The sequence below is a fragment of the Rhinolophus sinicus genome, linkage group LG01, assembly GCF_036562045.2.
Source record: "Rhinolophus sinicus isolate RSC01 linkage group LG01, ASM3656204v1, whole genome shotgun sequence".
Taxonomy (NCBI): Eukaryota; Metazoa; Chordata; class Mammalia; order Chiroptera; family Rhinolophidae; genus Rhinolophus; species Rhinolophus sinicus.
Genome location: NC_133751.1, coordinates 99,138,668 through 99,159,448, shown reverse-complemented (window position 1 = coordinate 99,159,448; position 20,781 = coordinate 99,138,668). Strand labels below are relative to the sequence as shown.

General features: G+C 37.7%; 1 protein-coding gene across 1 annotated transcript; it reads left to right on the top strand.

The window, feature by feature from the left end:
• The first annotated feature begins 337 nt into the window (after nucleotides 1-337).
• SELENOT (selenoprotein T) lies at nucleotides 338-19,909 on the top strand. Its single transcript, XM_019748911.2, has 6 exons — nucleotides 338-560; nucleotides 13,323-13,433; nucleotides 13,986-14,112; nucleotides 16,721-16,808; nucleotides 18,507-18,660; nucleotides 19,174-19,909. Exons 1-5 carry the CDS (start codon nucleotides 424-426, stop codon nucleotides 18,629-18,631), a joined length of 588 nt encoding a protein of 195 aa, XP_019604470.1. The 5' UTR covers nucleotides 338-423; the 3' UTR covers nucleotides 18,632-18,660; nucleotides 19,174-19,909.
• The last annotated feature ends 872 nt before the right edge of the window (nucleotides 19,910-20,781 follow it).

Genomic DNA, 20,781 nt, shown 5'->3' with positions numbered 1-20,781 from the left:
TACTGTTACGAGGGCGGGAGCTTTCTCCTTTATCTCCCACACTGAATCAAGGCTGCTCAATAGGTGCTCCTAAGTCTCAGGCAGATACATGTCTGAATTAATGAAAGTCTACGTAGAACCCAGGTGTGCCGGAGCTATGATTAACAGGCTGCTCTGACATCCCCTCAACTGCTGCTTCCCTTCTCTGCTTATCTCACTCCCGCCCAGTCCCCGCACACAACCAAGATGGTGGGTCAGGACCGTGCAAACGGGTCACGCTCCCTCGCGGAGCATGCGCAGGCGCGGGGCTGCGCGCGGCGTCCCTGCCCCCCTCCCCGACCTTGGCGGATCGCGCCTGCGCGGTGGGCAGCAGCTCGGGCTCGGGCTCGGCCTTGGGCGGGCTGCAGTGTCAGTGAGAGCGGCTCAAGCGCTGGGTGGGTTAAGATGAGGCTTTTGCTGCTGCTCCTGGTGGCGGCGTCGGCGGTGGTCCGGAGCGATGCCTCGACCAACCTGGGTGGCGTGCCTAGCAAGAGATTAAAGATGCAGTACGCCACGGGGCCGCTGCTCAAGTTCCAGATTTGGTGAGTCGTGCGCCGCGCCTCCGCTCGGAGCCTCTCGCTACGCGAGGCCCAGGCTTCACGGCCTAGCGGGCTGAACCTTCCTTGGCCCGGAAGAACGGCGCCAGCAGCCTTCCGCAGCCTGCCTTTCCCGGGGCCCTTTCCCGGCACTGCCAGGCCGCCTTGTTTTCCTCCAAACACAACCGCTCACTTCTTGTTTTTGAGAATGGTGGGAATGGGGGAGGAGGGCACGAGAAGGTTAAATACTGAAAGGCGAGGACCTGGGGACACTCGTCAGTACGGAGGAGCGGTCGGCCGTGTCACGCCATGGCTCCCCGGCTGCCTGCGGAGGTGGGCAGGAGTCGGCGCAGCGGCGGCGGCGGAGCTCCCAGCGTTTGCACCCAGTTCACGCTTCCTCTCCTCCTGGCCGGGGTTGTGCCGGGCGGTCTCGCTGCCCGGTTAGGTGAAGATTAATTCGGGTGGTTGGAGGGGACTGTGGAATGAGGGAATGGGGCTTCTGACAGCCGGCGGGCGTGGAGAGGTCTGCGGAGGGTGAGTCTCAGTTTGCATTTTCGAAAGTCTTTGAAAAAGGAGTACGTTGTTCTTCTGACAACCGTTCGCGCCCGGACAAGTGGATCTTCTCTCTCCTTCCCTCTACATCCGCTTCCCAGGAGTTGCCTGCCTTGGCATCTCTTTCTCCCTTTCAGATCTTGTGCATTCAGAGAAAGAGAGAGAGAGGAAGATTTCGATAATGTACTTTAAGTGATTTTTTTGTTGTTACCTGGTTAAGTATTAGAAGCAAAGCAGTAATACATGTAGTAAGGCAAGTGGCGTTGGGGAAGGTTTGAAAGTCTTAGATAAAGAAAAAACCACCAAAATTGTAAAATTGCAGAAATTAGAATCCTGTATCGCAAAAGATGTGACGGCTTTTTTCAAGATAGGATGGTCAGATTAGTAAATCTTGAATCCTGATACTTTGGAATATTGCTGTTGGCCATAATGCATTTAAAATCAGCTTTCTTAACTTCATGTATTAACATAATGGTACTAAAGTTTAATTTCCTACTTACCCAACTAGCTTTTTGCTTAATCTTTAAAGACGAAGCAAATCTTTAAAAAAAGAAAAATTAGTAAGTGACCCTTAAGTCAGAAAATACTACGGTGAGACTTTATGTTCGGAGTGAAAACTAAAAACCTTGCGATTTTCCTTGATTAAAAAAAAAGCTTCTGTGCTGTTTACTGTGTGCCTGGCATGCATCATCTTTTATATAATACTGCAAGTGGGAGTTACAGCTTGACCATTCCGATTTTTTTCCCATAATTTTTTTTAAAATTAGAAACTGGCAGTCATTTTACCAACCCATAAATATTGTAATATTGTTAAGGTTTAAATGGGATACTCTTGCCTATAAGTAGTTAAAAAAAAAAAAAAAAAAAACTGCAGCTTCCACTTTATATAGTTTTTCTATTTCCCTTGGTTTCACTTGTGCTTTTCATAAAATATCGATCTTTTATAGGTGCTTTTATTGAGATACTTGTCACAGTAGCTAGTATACATTCCACTAAGGATATTCGTAACAAAGTTTTCAAAATGTGTAGAACAAATGTTGGGAAGAGCTTCATTCCTTCCAATTAAACTTTTTAAAAAGTCTTAAGTACTTCACTGAACTTTTGATACTTAGGTTTTGTTTCTTTTTTTGATTTAAGTATAAACTTGTTCTAAAAGTCTAATAAGAGTTTTCTTTTGCCATCACTGAGCATCTTACATACAATTTTTTCTTTTTTAAATCTGTAGATGAGAAATAACTTTATTAATGTGTTACTGAATACAGGTAAATTTAGCCTGTTGTTTGTTACTTTTCTCCCTAGAGATTAATCTGCATAGTAAGGTGAATATTGGGTTCCTGGTTTTGGTAGAATCTCTTGGACATTCATTTGCAAGTTTGTTTGAGAAAGGAAAGAAAGCTAAGACAGTTTAAGATAAATATGTGAAAATTCTTTTAATTTCACATGGAATCTGAGTACTGTAAGATGAAATTTTTCATTAATTGCATACAAAGGAAAGAACTATTTTTACCTTCCTTTCAATTGCTTTTGTCCCTTATTATTTTACATTTATTATGAGTACTGTTTCTTAAACTTTAGCTCCATATATCATCTGTTTATTGTACTACTTTTGTACTGGCTGATAGAAGAAAATAGCAACACGACACACAAGTGGAATTGAAGGGAGAAAGATCAAGCATCCAAAATAGCTTAAAACAAACTTTTCTATGTTCATGTATTTTTTCAATAAACATTCATTCAGTACTTGCTTGTGCCAGGGACTAACGATACCATGTGAACAAGACAGATATGACTGCTACAAAATTTGCACAATATTACTTTACGTACCTGAGTGTTTGGTTAATTATGTCAATTGAGCAATAGAATTGGGTAAGTATGATGACATTGATTTTGTTTTCAGGAAAAAATTATCTTATTTGGATGTTTAAACATTGAACATAAAAAAAGGAAGTTCTCTAATCAGAACTTAAAAGTTCCCTTGTCACATTTTCCTTTCTCGTGATTTTTATGTGTAAATGTATTCTGACAGGTACTGTTTGGCATGATGTTTGTATGCATGTTTTATTTTCCCTATACGTGTGACTTACTAGGTTGGTGCAAAAGTAATTGCGGTTTAAACAGTTAAAAATAATTGCAAAAACTGCAATTACTTTTGCACCAACCTAGTGACATGTAATGAGATGTACAGCATTTAGTTAGTTTTTGTTGTTTAAAGAGGTTACTGGCTACAACTCTTTACTGTTAATAATTGAACATGTGACATATGAACATTGATTTACAAAGAATAGTAGATTAAAAAGTTAAGATTTCAAAACATAAGCAGAATATAGTAGAATTTTTCAATTTTTGTTAATTTAAGAATCCACTGCTACAGTTTTAGGACAAACAAACTGTAAATGGAGTTTTAAGAGGTAAATGAAGCAACTACTATAAGAACAGTTTTATTCAAATTTATATCAGATCGGCCTTTGCTTTCACGGTATAGAGGCAAGATAATAAAGACCTGAAACTGACTTGGATATTGATACTGGTCAAGATAATAAAATGCTGGATTAAAGAAATCTGAGCAATTGTGAGTTGCAGAGATCATGTCAGTTACTGTAGACTAAATAGTTGCATATTCGACAAATATTTGAGCATCTACTCTGTGAAGGCACTTAACTTGGTGTTGGGAATTCAACTCAGTGTTCTCATAGATGTCACAGGACAGGTAAGAGCAGAAGGCAGTCATTCATCATGGACACCACAAACAGAGTTACAACTGTGTCACATGCTGTGAAGGAAAGTTATACAGCATGAGAGAGGCTTAGTCATAGTTCATGAAGAAATGAACTTTGAACTGATATTTAAAGGATAAGATTTATTTAGAGAGAGCTTTCCAGCAATGGGAATAACATGTTCAATGGTCTTGTAAGTGGGAGAGAATGTAATTTCTTAAGGAGGTCAAAGCTACTGACCAAAGAAAAGGTGAAATGGACCCTTGAGGGTCTGGCAGGCCATGTTAAAGAGAAATCAGCTAGACTCACTGTGAAAAAGACATTAATTACATGGGACAAAGAATAGATGTAGGGAAACCATTTAGGGCGACTGTTGGAGTTGCCCAGGTAAGAGATGATGGAGCTTGGACCAGAAAGGTGATAGCAGAAGGTAGAGAGTAAAGGCAAGTTTGAGAGACCTTTAGAAGATAAATTTAGTTCTAGGTGATGGATTACATATTTGGGGGAAGAGAAGTGTCAAAGATGACTTTTGAGTTCAGGAGCAATGCTGTGCCATTCACTTGCATGATAAACAAAGGAGACAGATTTTGTTTTTTTATAATTTTGGTGAAAGAGAAAGAGAGAAATCCTGAATTTTTAAATCTGAAACATAGTAGCCAGGGGGAAATCCTACAAAGAAATTTTCATTTCCCCAAAATAGCCACAGTAACTGAAACTAAAAACTTAAATAATAGTTACTGTGTTACACTAAACCTAAGATATGATAGTTTGTAAACTACACCATTATTTTATATACCACTCAGAAGGAAAAAACTACTGCCATTTAAACTGATACACTCATGATTATATGATAAATCCTGATTTTTTAAATAGATGCTAAGTAGGGAAAAACGTACTTGGAATCAGTGAATTAAAGGAGCAGTAAGAAGTTGATCCAGATAGTAGAGTAATAGTAGAGTGTTAATAGGGAACAGATAAAAAGGTGGCTACTATATCTACTATGTTAGATTGTTCAAGTTCCATGTTTACATGGAATTGAATCATTTTGTTTTTTGGTTTTTACCATTTTAAACAACAAATCACTGCAGTGTGTAACTGAATACTGTGCACATAATAGTTGTTTCTATTTAATAATGAGCGAAGTACTTTAGTTCAAAGCTTTTAGATGTATGTAAAAGAGGAATGGTTTTAAAGGTTTTATCTCCTGTTACAGAAAATAGAAACATTCTTTCCTTACAGTTTGCCATTAAGGTAAGTGGTAGAAATCAAATTGAATACATCATTTAGAAATACCAAGATAACCTCATAAATTTTGAATTAGGATAGTTAATGGGAAACTGCACATTTACTGGACTGGCAGTTTGGAGTTCCAGGTTCTTATTCCATCTGCCTCTTACCTTTTGAATGACTTTCAGGAAATTATTTAATCTCTTAGGTCTCAGCTTGTTCATCTATAAAATTAGGATGTTGGTTGCATTCCAGTAACCTCTAATATTTGATTCTATTTTGTACTGTTAGGAACTTAAAGAAAAACAGTGAAAGCATGCATGTGTTTCATTTCTATTTTTGTCACTTAAGAGTACTGTTGGAGCCCTCAGGTTCCTCTAATAGTCATTTTCCCAGCTTTCCAAAAATGGAAATCATGCTGTCACATGCCTTACCCTGAGTGTAGCCTGGAGTCTGTGAGAAAGACACCTTGCCACATAGGTTTTAGCAAGAACTGCTTTCAGTCCTCGTTTTTTATGTCCTTTTTCCCATGTCTAGTTTTCAGAAAGATAGGAATTTGTTTTAAACAGTAACATTTGAAAACCAGTTGTCTGCTGGGAGGGACAGACATACGTAAAACACTCTGTTCTGAGTGTTCTAAAGGAGGGCATAACAGGGCTTGAAAAATCCAGAGGAAAATAAGATCATCTATCCAGGGGTAGCTGGAAGGCTTTGCAGAGGAGGAAATGAAACCTTGAAAGGTGTGGGGAACGCCACCAGGAAATAGAGAGAGAGAGAGAAAGAGATTTACCAGCTAATGGAAGAGCATATGCAAATGAAGCCTTACGCAGAGTAGAGGAGGGGAGGGGACCAGAAATGAGGAAAGTTGGGGTCAGGTAATCAGTTAAAAACACAGCACAGTGTACATACTACCATTTGTCAATTGCTCATTATTGTAACTTGTTTTTATTGTCTCTAATGCTGTGATGAGTATGTCAGTAAATCTATGAAACTTTACTCTTTGACTTTCAGCTTTGAAAAAAATGAAAATAGCTTTCTGGCTATGAAAGTAATACATATTTGTTGTAAAAATAGTAAAGTCTACGGAAGACAGTGAAAAATCTTGTAACTCATTAACATTTTGAAGAACCTCTTTCAAGCTGATTCTTTACAAGGACACATACTATATTACGTAATTTTATAAACATGAGTTCATAGTTGTATGCTTTTTTTTGAAATTTGCTTCCCCTCCATCACTTATCTCTTTTGTCAGTAAATACAATTCTGCATCAGCAGGCATAGTATTCCATGAGGTCTATATTTTTTAATTTATTTAACAAGTAAATCTTTATTTAACATTTAGGTTGGTCCTAATTTTTCACATAATTATTTTGCTAACGTGAATATCCTCATATATCTTATGTACTTGTCCAATTATTTCCATAAAGTAAATCCATAGAGGTGAAATGATTGTCATAGGCCATCACATTTTAAATTTTGACATAGTTAAATTTGTTAATACTAGAAGATCTTAAAGTGGGTTAGGTTTTTAAAACTTTCTAGCTTATTGCACTGTAATCAGAGTGTGACATTTGCAGTTTCTACTTATGGGGCTTTCTCGTGACCTAACTATAGATGGTCAGTTGATGTAAATGTTCTGTGGGCTGTCAGAGGGTATTTTCTGTAGAGAAAAAAACTGATGTATCTGTGAAATCTGTCTATTAATGGTGCTATTCAGAGGACCTGTAATTTTTTGTTTGTTAATCTTCTGTTTGCTGTTTCTGCTCTTTCTATTTGTGACATTTTTTCTGTAGTCCCTCCAGTGTTTTATTTTTTGGTTTCTCCTCCCTGTTTCTCTAAAGCAAGACAAGAGAAACAGCTTAAGATACTATCAATTGATGAACTGTATTCTCTCCATTAGACTGTTACCAGTTCGCTCCTCGTTTCATTAGCACTTTGCCAGTGCCAGGAAGGCATAGGCTTTTCTCTCTGTGGCTCGCTGCTTTCTCTCTAGAGCCTAGACCACTACGTTTCATCAGTCAGTATTTATTGAAAAATGAGTACAACCTGTTGTATTTCACTGTGGTGGCCCTGAGATAACCTATTTAAAATTCCTAACGAGTACAGATTGAGAGCTCTAGGGGCTGTTCCTTTCTGGCAGGGTTTTCCCTGCTTGGCCTCTGCTGCAGTGTGGTAGCTGTTACGCATAGAATGCGATACATGTAATACCTCAGTTTTGAACATACGCTGCCAGCAGTGACCTTGGCCTGGCCTCCATGCCTTTCTACTGGTGGGGCTGAGCTCCCAGAATTCATTATGCTACTGCCCATCAGTCCTCTTCCTGCTGCGCGATTTCCCAACACACCCTCACTACTTACGCTGTTGGTGGTTTCTAAGATTCCTGCCTTTTTTACTGAGTTTATTCTAATGTGTGAAATCAGTCTACAGCCAACAGGTAGAAGTATGAGACAGGAAAACAATTAACAAAGCAGCCAGGAGACCCCTCTAAGTTTGGCCAATGAATTAGCAAAGAACACAATATGTTTTATCTTTTATCAGTCTCTCGAACACCTTATAAAAATGTACTGAGGGTGTGTGAATTATACCTCAATTTTTAAAAATACTGAAAAGAATAAAAGCATGAAGTTCTGTATGAAATATTTTGAGACAAAGAATTCCTGTAAAATGTAATAAGTCATGATTTATTGAATACATTTATCAAGTCATCTTTATTGACTGGCTTATAAATCTGTTAATAAAAAAAGTGCTTTCCAGAATAAAGAGATAAAATTCCTTCTCCAGAAAAAGCTGAGGAAAATAAGCAATTTATAAATTTTGGTGAAATAGTCTGCAGCAAAATATTTCCTGAAATGTTATGCCAAAGGTATTAGGGAAACTAGAAGATTCCTGTAAGAATAAAGAGAATAGGGCCGGCCCGGTGGCTCAGGCGGTTAGAGCTTCGTGCTCCTAACTCCGAAGACTGCTGGTTTGATTTCCACATGGGCCAGTGGGCTCTCAACCACAAGGTTGCCAGTTCAATCCCTCGACTCCCAGAAGGGATGGTGGGCTGCGCCCCCTGCAACTAACAACGGCAAGTGGACCTGGAACTGAGCTGCGCCCTCCACAACTAAGACTGAAAGGACAACAACTTGACTTGGAAAAAAGTCCTGGAAGTACACAGTGTTCCCCAATAAAGTCCTGTTCCCCTTGCCCAATAAAATATTTAAAAAAAAGAATAAAGAGAATAAAAACAGATCATGACTTGAATTTTAGGTGTGTCAGATCTTTGGGATAAATGTAATAAGGAAGCCAGGTATCTTAGAAGCCACTGTAGGCATATTTTGCGGATGTGTTTCGGCGGCCACTAACTAGTGCTCCAAGAGGGAGACAACCAGAGGGAAAACCACTTGATTTCATGTGATACAGTTCTTAACCTGACAAGCTGATACTTCTTTAGTGCTGTTTTTGCAGCTTTTAAATAGGAGCAGGTTCTGGTCCACATTCTGTCTTCATCCAAAGTGTGCGAGCACTCCTGTTTGTAATTTTTATAGAAAGAATTTATCAGATTATAGTAGTTTCTTACTCCCTTAATAGATTGTTTCTTGTGTGGTTTATAGAGCACCTTGCTCAGAATTCATTGCTTAAAACACTTTGAACAGGTGATGGAACAGACAAATGTCTAATACTACATCTACTGAAGAGACCAGGGAGAAATCAAGATTACATCTAAAAATGCAGTTTTCAATGATCAGTGAGCTGTTGGACTGATCAGTGTCGTAGACAGCTAGAAACCACAGTTTTAACAAAATATCTTCTGATTTTTTTGGTACAGTGTGGGGGAATTTTTTTTTCCTCCCCCTTTCTCCTTCCTCCCTCTCCAGTGCAGTTCAAGCCGTTGTTTCTCAGTCTAGTTGTGTAGGACACAGCTCCCTAGTCCATGCTGGTATTAAGAGCTTTGCGCTCCCCGCAGCTATCAGCCGGTCGCCAGTCCTTGGTCGGCTGCTCACAGTAGCTCAGGGCAGCTCTCGCCGGCTGCCGGCCGCTCATGGCAGCCCAGGGAAGCTCACGCCAACTCATGGCCAACCTCCAGCTGCTCACGGCAGCCCAGCTCCAAGGAGAGCTGTTGTTCACAATCTTAGCTGTAGAGGGCGCAGCTCACTGGCCCATGTGGGAATCGAACCGGCGACCTCAGCATTAGGAGCACGGTGCTCCAACCACTTGAGCCACCGGAATTTCCGTCCCGCGTGGGGGAATATTAGTTGAAATTCTTGGGATGCAAGTAACAAACTTATTTGAACTGGTTTGAACAGCACATTTAGAAATGCGTTTTTAAATTACCAAGTGAATAATCTAGAACCCAAAGGCGGGGATGCAGCAGGGCCTCAAGACCGGCTGAAATAGAAAACTGGAAAGTATGAGAAGACTTCATTCACTCTTCGTCTGGTTCATATCTGTACTTTCTCAGTAAAATGTACCTCATTTTTCTGTCCTCTCTGAAGATTGACTTATTTCTTCTTCTTCATCCTTTTGAAGCATCATCACTCTTCTCTGCCCCCAACAGCCCAGGTGTTAGATGTTCACCTGTGTGGAGATAGTCACTCTTTAAAATCCCAGCTCTTCATTTTCAGACAGGGAACTTGGGCCTTCCTGTGACAGATTTGCATTTCTGGAACATCAGCTATAGCCGAGGATTGGCTCTCACTGTGTAACAGGATCTAATCCTAAATGTGGTGATAGGGCAGTTGGAGACGGGTGCTTATTATAAATAAAGGGGGAAGATAACTTTAAGAGATACTAAAATTAGAAATTAGAAGTCTTTATTTCATGATAGTAAATATCTGAGGTTTTGCTTTTTATTTTTAATGTGAGAGGTCGGGGGTTGTGACAGGCTCAGGTTTGATGTCAGTAAGCATTTGACTACAGTTAGGTGCAGATGTAGTATAGGAAAGGGAAACATGGGAAGGCTGGCACCGTGAATCAGGAAACTGAAAACACGTTGGATTTTAAAAAGCACAGAATCTATTTGAAATAGCATGGACAAGGGATTTTCCTGTACTTCCTAAATTTCCTTTCTATTTCTTACACACAGGTCATCTAATTTATATGCAAGTTCTTTTTTAGAAAACTATTATGTGAAAATATTTTAAATTGAGCAGTTGCAAAAGTTGACTCTATAAGTAAGATATTTCTGTATTACTAGAAAGAGATTTGCAAAGTGGTTAGGACTTAAGATTTCTTTTCAGAGTTGAAATTTACTTCTTAAGGACCTTTGGTTTAGGAGCAGAAGGAACAGGCAGCTGCAGCAACACATTTTTAGCATGTTCAGATATTTATTTGTTGGAAGTATACTGGAAATGATAGTTTTACTTACATTCTTACCCAGCAAGAATGGAGTCAGTTGAAAGAGCTGGGTGTAGTGGTAGGGGTGGAATGATTACTGGCTCCTTACCGTGTATGCCTTTAATTTAACATGTTGCACACTGATAAACACTAGGTATGTTTTATTTTCTGTCAGTAGTGTGATTGCTGTTTCAACACAGAAAAAATGTTTTGGGGAAAACAATTCTATAGGAAAAAAGTTTTTTGGTTTTCCTCACAAGTCTGGAGGCAAATATAAAGAGGAAAGTTTACTTACATAGAAATAAACTTGTCTATGTTGTGTGTCTTATAAACTTTCATTTTTCAGAAATAAGGAAGGTACAGTTTTAAAGTCTTTTTTGGATTTCAAGATTATGGGCTGATTCTTTTTGGAGTTTGGTGCAAAGATCTGAGACTAAACTGAAGGCTTGGGACTGGAAGAACGGAGGATAGAGTTAGGCTTTTGAGTACAGAAAAATGGGTGACTGAGGAATCTGACCAAGAGTATTGCCTGCACAGAGACACACCTCTCCAGCTGGACCTTTTGGACTTCCCTTGGTGAAGGGTTGGAACTCCTACAGCTCATATAAGGGACTTCTGGGGGCCCACAGGCTTAGATCTCCTAGAGGGAGATCCTTAGAGATCTCTGCCACCAGGAGGCCAACTAGATGAGTACTGATTGTGGCTTTGTGGGCAGAGAGAGCTTATTTCCTGGCGTGCTCTAACTGTTCTATAGAGGTTTAGTGGGAGGGGCCTAGGATCTCATATCATAAAGTCTGTGTTCTAGGCTCAGCCCTGACGAAGGGCAGGGACCGGATCTGTCATGTCACTTACCACTGCGTACCTGCCGCCTATGCTTGATGCATAGTAGGCATTCAATAAATATTTGAGTGAATTACTAAATAATACATGGATATATAACCATGGAAAAGTCACTTGATCTCTCTGGGTTTCATGTTTCCCTTCATCTATAAAAAAAGTTTCAACTCAGTTAATTAGGTCTCTAGTTCTCAAAATGTTGCATTAAAAGAGACTTTCATTTTAGATAATCAGCTCCATTGTAAACACCAGTGCAAATTTGGGCATTGAAATCTGGTTGACATTTGTTGGTTTCAGGGTAAGTAGGTATATAGGTAATCTAGATTATTTTTATATCTTCAAAGCAAAAGCATCATTAAACATTTCTTATAGAAAAAGCAGTTGTGGCAAACTGTTCATACTTGATGAATCTAACAACAGTATTAATAAAATATTGGGTAAGATGAATGTTATGTAAAGATAAAGTATCTAGAGATTTATAAATTCTTTTAAGTATTTAGTTAAAGAGATTTGTGTCCCTTTGAGAAAATTTCCTACTTTTTAGGGATGTGATCTTTTGTGAAATTTTTATTTTAGATGTAGCAGAGGTATTAATTGTAAAGAAAGACTGGTGAATTTCTCTCTCTTTTTTTTAAAGTGAGTTTTCTTAAATTAGATCTACAAATATTTGGACTGTTTCACCCTGTTGGATATAAACTTGATTCTGTTCCCTTCAGTTGATGGCTGGTGTTTTTTTCCTTGATGACAGTGTAATTCCAAAGCTGGCACCTCCAGTGTCACTCTAACTTAATTACTGATTCTGCCTTCTCTCTACCAAGTGGTACCTTCACTGCTTTATATTTATGTGTTCCTTAACTTAGAACTTAATGTATTTAAGTGCTTGGCAATCTTACCTGAATGTATAGGCTGCTCCATTGATATGGTAGTACCACTTCCTTCCTCCCTCCCAGTTTTATTGAAGTAGGATTGACAAATAGAAAGTGTATATATTTAAGGCAGTGATTTGATAATACGTGTGTATTGTGAAATGATTACAACAGTAAGATTAGTTTACATAGCCATCACCTCATATAATTACCTTCTCTGTGGTGAGAACATTTAAGATCTATTCTTTTAGCAACTTTCAGGTATACATTACAGTATTGTTAACAAGCCACCACGCTGTACATTAGATTCCCAGAATTTATTCATTTTAAAACTAGAAGTTTGTATCCTTTGACCAGCATTATCCCACTTCCCCTACCCCAGTCCCTGGCCACCACCAATGTACTCTCTGTGTCTGAGTTCAGCCTTTTTAGATTTCACGTATACCCTACTTTGTATAATGCACACTTTTTTGCCCAAATTTGTGAGGGAAAAATAAGGATGCACATTATACATGGGTAGTACTAATTCCATATTTATATACATGTTTTAAATTATTTTATTTATGCTTATGAGTTAAAGTATAACTTGAGAAATCAATAACGAAATCCATATGCAAAATAATACCCTGGAATATGATAATCGGTTTTATAGAACTTACGACAAACTTGTAATGACGAAGAGTTCTTGGCCTTCTGTGATGTGTAAATATCGTAAATTTGTTACGGTACATAAAATTTCTTGTACCTTGTGTCTGTTCTTGTGTTTTGTAATTATTTGTTACATAAAATTTCTTGTACCATACTATGTTAAAAAATAAATGCTAGAATTTCTTTATAATATAAAAAGCAAGTACCTAAATGTAAACAAATAAAAATTTGCTTTAAAAAATTGAAATGAAACATTTTTTTCTCTGAAAGTTTGGGCCCAAAACGTGGGTGTGCATTATACATGGGAGCACATTATACTCAGCAAAATACGGTATTTGCTGCTGTCCAACAAAAACCCAAATCTATAAAGTTTAATATTCTAATGGGAGGATTTACTTACGGGTGAGGTAGCTTAAATATGTGAAATTTGTAGGGGGAAAACAAATCCTCTATATACCCATCATTCAGCATCAATTGTATTAACTTGTGGCTATTCTTGAGATACACTTTTAATCTTGGTAATAATTTTTAGGCTTTGTCTAACTGCAGAATAAGTCTAGGCATATTATAAACCGCTTACCGGAAGCACTTTTGTTTTTCTGCAGTGTTTCCTGAGGTTATAGGCGGGTGTTTGAGGAGTACATGCGGGTTATTAGCCAGCGGTACCCAGACATCCGCATTGAAGGAGAGAATTACCTCCCTCAACCAATATATAGGTGAGTAAATTTCAGTAACTTAAAAGGAAAATAATTTGACTTGGTGAACTTTTGTGAATTGGTCAGTTAACTTTTGTTGATTATTATAACTTCTTAGCTAGTTGTAATAATATACAGACAACACTTTCATAAAAGCAAATTCAGAAGAATTTTTCTGTAAGAAAGTAAAGAGGAGGATCTTTTTCTAGATAACAACCCTTCTGAAAATGTGTTTTCTTACGTAATTTTTATTGTGGAAATAGACCAGGAACTCCCAAATTTTTATGGTCAGTCAATGGTATAAAATTTTGTACTGTTACAATAATATTTTTTAAAGGCCAATGCTATATAATCTTATAAGTTAATTTTTGATTGATTTAAAATATATAAAACATTTTTTTGTTTTAAAACTGCAATAAACTAGTTACTATCTTTTTCACTAGTTATGATTAATAACTTTTAGATTTGATGTCTGGAAATTGTCTATACACATACACTTGAGTTATGAAATTCTAAAGTAAACAAGAAATTGTGGCTTCTGATGAATTTGTTTCTTTTGTTTTTTTTTAATAGACACATAGCATCTTTCCTGTCAGTCTTCAAACTAGTATTAATAGGCTTAATAATTGTTGGCAAGGATCCTTTTGCTTTCTTTGGCATGCAAGCTCCTAGCATCTGGCAGTGGGGCCAAGAAAATAAGGTATGTAATTTAATAGCTTTCATAGCTGTAAGTTTTTAGGTGTCAATGAATATATTTTAATAATTTTTTCTTTTTAAGTACTTGTTGCTGATTCACCTGTTTACGTATTTTTTTTTCAACTTAAACCACTTTTTATCTCTGGGCAATGCACCTAGCCTCCCTTAGCCTTAGTTTCCATATTTATGTAAGAATGATTCAGTCTTACCTTTTTATTATTTGAAGATAGGGAGGTGTTACTTTAGTAGATCCTGGGCACAAAATAATTTAATACCTGATTTTGATTATATGGGCTTAAAACGTACCTAGCAAAACATGATATAAACATAATGTGGGCCTTTCTTTTATACCAGCTGATATGGGAGTTAATGGGTTTATTCACATTAAAAACAGGATTTCCACTGAACTGTTCTTATCAATACACACACACACACACTCTCTCTCTCTCTCACTCTGTTTTTATTATTTGTCCCTTGACTCTTATGTTCATGGAGAATCTGTTTAGCAAATTACCTGAAACAATCAATATAAATATAAGAATATTGTGCTATTTCTTTTTTCTTTTGTAGGGTCCTGCTGCAGCATACATTCTTTCTAGGTGTTTTTTTTTCATCTGTTTTACTTAAAGTCATCTTTTCCGGAGGGTCTGCCTTTCTGCTGTGATAAATGGGACTAATCTTTATTTCTGTCTTGGATGAGATTGCCTTCCAAGAAGCTTCTCTTTTGGAGTCCACTGGTCTTGTCCTGTATTTCCAGGCTGAGACTGCCTTTGGCGCGCTCCCACATAGCTGTACTTCCTTTTCTTAGGGCACCCCGTTTGTCTAGTGACAGGCCAGGCTTCTTAACACATAAACCTCCTCAGGGGCTACCTCTAATTCAAGTGTGTCTACTCTGTGATTAAGAAATGTTAATTTGTATAGGGTTAAGAATTGGAAGTTAAGTACATATCGGTAATGTTTTATTTTTATTCTATTGATTTCAAAATACCTTTAGTGCATTTTGCTTCTATAGAAATATGGATTGTTGATCTACTATAGGAGAGGCGTGTAATTGAAAACTAGCTTACATGACACTTCCTTGTGTACTGTTCCCGTGAAAGTAGACTTACTTACGTGCTAGGGTAACCTCTGTGAAATCAGTGCCCACTTTGCTCAAGAGAGAGGTGAGCAGGGAAAGCTCTTTCTCGTTTGCTGTGGGCGTTTTGATTTATTTTTCTTAAACAGCTTGTGGATTGACATCCTCACTACATCCTGCTGTTAGTCAGGTGATTTTAAATTAAAATCTTTCTGTCCATCAAGGAGCTTCCAGTCTCTTTTGGGAGGGTATAGATTTGCATTCAAAAGGTGAATGAGTGTAATTTATTATTACCAGTGCTTCCTAACCTACTTTTTTTCTTGTCTTTTGAGTTCCTGGACTCAATTTAAACCTGTGTGTGGGTGGAGGAGGGTTCCCACCAACAAACAATGATTAGACATCAGCAGAGCATCTGAGAGTTCAGCTGGGTTCTGACGCCCGACTTCCTAGAGACAGCGTCAGATTCCAGATTCCAGGGTTCAGTCCTGCAAGGCTCCCTCCTCCCCGTTCAGACTCCAGTTGCAAGTCCAGGCTGTTAATTGTGCTTCTGACCAACTGGCTTCAGACTGGAGGTTTTCACAACCTCCTCCATGAACCCATTTGTTTAATTTTCCAGAGCAGTTCACAAAACTCAGAGAAACATTTTAATGTATAGCAGATTTCCAGTTTATTGTAAAAGGATATAACTCAAACAGCCAGGTGGAAGAGATGCTTAGGGCAAGGTATGTGGGAAGAGACGCGGAGCTTCCATGCCCTCTCCAGGGGCACTATCTCCTTTCATCTTTGCATGTTTACCAACCTGGAAGCTCTCCAGTCCCTGTCCTTTTGGATATTTAGGGAGACTTTATCACATAGGGCTTGGATGATTAAATCATTGGCCATTGGCAACTAATTCAACCGTCCTTTCCCCAAACTGAAAGTTTTCTCTAATCACATGATTGGTTTTCCTGGCAACCAGCCTCCTATCCTTAGGTCAGGTTCAAAAGTCATATCATTAATTTATCAAAACACAAACTTTTAGGCTCCCATCACTTAGGAACTTCCAAGGGTTTTAGGTGCTCTGTGCCAGAAACTGGGATGAAGACCAGATAGTATTTTTGACTTCATATGGTATGTTTGGAACCTGGACAGGTTATATTGAATACACGGAGTTGCTGATTGTTGCATCAGTAGTCTCTTGTGAATTCATAAATTATATTTTAAAAATGGTAAGATGAACCTTTCTTACGTTGGCATTCTTTTGTTTAACATATTAAAGCTATTAAGAGATCTCTAGAAATTCCATCTCTACATTATGAATATCACATGTAAGTTCTTCAACATGTATAGAGCTGTGAATTAATGTATTTTCCTTTTTCTGTGTATGTTATCTGAATATGGAATAGCACTAATAGTTTGTATAGAAACTTCTGAAGTAGATTAAAAAAAGAGTAGTTACCAAGTAAAGATGAGACTATTTAAAGGTTACTGTCTTAAGTTACCATGTTTTAATTTCAAAATGACTTCACTTGTTGTACTTAATTATGTTTTCTTTTAGGTTTATGCATGTATGATGGTTTTCTTCTTGAGCAACATGATTGAAAACCAGTGTATGTCGACAGGTGCATTTGAGATCACTTTGAATGGTGGGTTCTGAATATTTCCATTCTGTGATAAATTTTAAGTGATTTTTAATGAGCATTAGGCTTTTCTGTTTATCATAGTATGCTAAATGATCTCTTAACATGGTCTTCATCTGCTCTCATGGCTTTAAAGTAATGTCTTTATGGTGACCCCTGAATGTATAGCTCACTAGAGCTCTAGACCCCTCTTCTGTGTGCTTAACTCCTGTTCCCAAACTGTTGACCACCTCTGCTTGCTGCAGTTCTTGTATACTTCAGTTTGCTCCTTTCCTGGCATTTCTCATTCATTTCATGGCAGTTTTCATTCTACTCAGTCGCCCATGTCAGAAGCCTAGGATAACATCCCTTTCTTCCTTAGTCGCTATACCTAATGGATTACTAAGTCTTCTCAGGACCGCCTGTTACATTTCTCAAAAATCGACTTCTCTTTATCTTCACTGGCACCACCCTGTCCAAGCCACAATTACCTTCTTACCCTCTAATACATTCTCTAAACCAGAGGTCGGCAAACAATGAGCTAACAAGAGTTTTTACATTTTTTTTATGGGTATAAAATCAAAAGAATATAATTGTGACACATGGAATTTATATGAAATTCAAATTCCAGTGTCTGTACCTAAAGTTTTGAGTTTCATCAATGAAAAAATTTTGGAAATTTATTCTCGAGTTATGTAAGTATCTATATAATATCCTTGATTTTGCCTCTTGCTCCATAAAGCCTGAAATATTTACTATCTGGCTTCTTACAGAGAAAATTTGCTGACATCTGCTACAAACTGATTTTTTTTTTACATGACATTTCATCTTGTTGCTTCACTGCCTCAGATTCATTCACTGTCTTTACTTTGTTCTCCAGAAAAAGACCAGAACATTTAGCATGGCCCAAGGCCCTGTGTGACGTAGCCCAGGGATCCACACACAGGGCCTTGTGGACCATATCCCCTGCTGCCTGTGCTGTAAATAAAGTTGTATTGGAATCGGCCATTCCTGTGTGTGTTGCCTCTTCTGCTTTCCGGCTACTTTGCGAGTTGAGAAGTGGTGACAGATTGTATATATTTTCGAGCTGCAGATGCTTACTATCTGGCCCTTTACAATTTGTTGACCCCCGATCTAGTCCCTGCCCCCCTCTCCAGCCTCCCTTGTACCACGCTTCTATATTTCAGCTCTCTCACTTTTAGTAATAGTAAGTTTAAAGGCTCCTTTCCAGCCTCTCATATGTCCCTCTCATAGCATCTACTAGTTTTAATTCTTAGTACACAGTTGTGATTTTGTAGTATTTGTATTGTTCTTTTTGTATTTACCGTACTAGAATGTAAAGTCCGTAAGAGCAAGAAGCTTAATTCTTTTGCTCACTTTTGTATTCCCAGCTACGCTGTTTCCCTGAAAATAAGATCTAGCCAGACAATCAGTTCTAATGCGTCTTTTGGAGCAAAAATTAATATAAGACCCGGTCTTATTTTACTGGAATGTAAGACCCGGTATAATATTATATAATGTAATAAAATATAATAGTATAACGTAAAATATAATATACTGGGTCTTATATTAATTTTTGCTCCAAAAGACGCATTAGAGCTGATTGTCCGGCTAGGTCTTATTTTCGGGGAAACACAGTATATACAGACGTTAAATATTTATGGAATGAATGTTTATTACAGAATCATACTTAATTAGGGGGGCCGGTATCATTTATTTTTATAGATGTACCTGTGTGGTCTAAGCTGGAATCTGGTCACCTTCCATCCATGCAACAGCTTGTTCAAATTCTTGACAATGAAATGAAGCTCAATGTGCATATGGATTCAATCCCACATCATCGATCATAGCCCCACCTATCAGCACTGAAAACTCTTTTGTAAGTGGTTTAAAAATATAAGAACTACGTGTAGATATCAGTTAATTCTCATCATGAATCCGCAAGATACTAGATACTACGTATATTATCACTTGAGTTTCCAACTTAGGATTTAACAGATGGATGTTTTCTTCATTAAAATTTCTAAGAGAGTTTGGACCTGCCAAAATGAAGTAAGGTTATATTAATGAATTTATCTCCGAGGCTTAATAATTGGGTTTGTAATATCATTTTTTTGACTGTGAACTAATCGCCAGAATTGATATATTATACTAGGCTGTTTATATACATATCCTCTCTGAACCTTCAAATAACTAGTTCCTAAGAGTATGCAAGAATATTGTCTTAACATGCTCAAGATAGAGAATTAATAAACAAATGTGTTTGAACATGAAGAAGTGTTAGTTAACTTTTGCTTAGCAGAGATGTTCTTGGTTCTTTTCTGAACAAGGAGTTGATTTTACAAGAGTGAAGTTTGAAGTCAAACATTCTTTTGTTGTGTGTGTCTTTCAGACATTAAGGGATTTTTGCAAGAGCAGCGTGGCTGACATAATGAAGGCCTGTACTGAAGACAGCAAGCTGTTAGTACAGACCAGATGCTTTCCTGGCAGGCGCGTTGGACCTCTTGGAAAACCTCAATGCAAGACAGTTTTTCAGCGCTGGCACACTTCGGAATTCTGCACATTCGTGGAGTGCAATAATACTGTATAGTTTTTTTGTTTTTTTTTCTTCCCCAAATCCACTCAGTTAATAGCTTTTTTAAAAATGTGGACATTACTACTTGTACTTTTTTTTCTTAGTCACATTTGAAAAAAGTAGAAAAATGAGTTACAGTTTGATTTTTTCAAAGATGTCTGTTAAATCTGTTGTGATTTTATATGAATTTTCTTTTTTTATAGTTTAAAATTGATCTTTTTGCGAATACAGCTGAAGTTCTCAAATACTTTATAAGAGTTTTTCAGGCATCTCTAATTTGGTCATGTTCAATTTGTATAGTTTTCAGAATACTGTAGCTTGTGACACTTTTGTCAGTGCATTATACAAGATTATGAGGGGAAATCCTGTATGCAGAGTACTCTACCGATTTGTGTGTGTGTGCGTGTGTGCGTGTGTGATTACCAGAGAACTACTAAACGACCAACTGCTTTTTAAATCCTGTTATAGTTCGTGTCTTGCCTTGACCAATCTAATAAGTTGATTAACTGGGCCTTTATACTCAATAAAAAACTAAGCAGATGTAAGTTAAAAACTCTGAATTTATTGCCCAGCGTACCTGTTAACATTATATTTAATAGTTGTCTGCTTAAATTTTTCTGACTTACAGATAATTTTATAAGGGACATACTTTAGATTTCACATACAAATAATCAATCATTTACCATTTTTAGGATCATTGAAACTCTCCTCATTCAAGTTTACTTTAACCTCTCAACATTAATGTTAGGTGAATGGAGATCACTTGTCTAATAATTTAATTTGCCTAACATCATATATCAGAATTTTATTGTATTTGAGCAACAAAATTGAAAATTTTTTTATTCAGTGAATTTAATCTTTCCAGAGTTCTAAAAGGACTGTAAGTGTAATTGAGCAGAAATGGGACCATAATGTAGAAAAATTGTTCTCTAGCAACGTTATAACGTACTTCAGCTTCCAGGAGTAGAAGTGATGGGTCTAAATTTGTTAGTAAAGAGACTTATGGAAAAGTTATGAGATAATTCAACATTGGGTCCACCAAAACACTTAGTACAACCTTGTGCTTTGTATCTGACTATTTGTTGAATGCATGTCTGGTAAGGATCATGATTGTGACAGCCTCGGGTGGAACATACTGTCATCTGTAGCTGACAAGAAGTTGGTCTGCGGGAAATTGATTAACTGGCTTATCCTTTCAGTTAAGACTGCAGAACTGTTAACCCAAGTTCATATAGTGGCAAGAGTCAATACAATTTAAGCTGGGAAGTTACAGGTTATTATTGTTCAGGAGTAAGAAAATTTTACCTTTGACTAGGGCTGAAAACCTTGTTAACTTGATTTGTACCAGGTCAAACTTCCTATCTTCTGCAAGTTGAACACACTGCTGGGCGTGTCTAGGGTTTTTCTTCAGCTGATGGACATTCC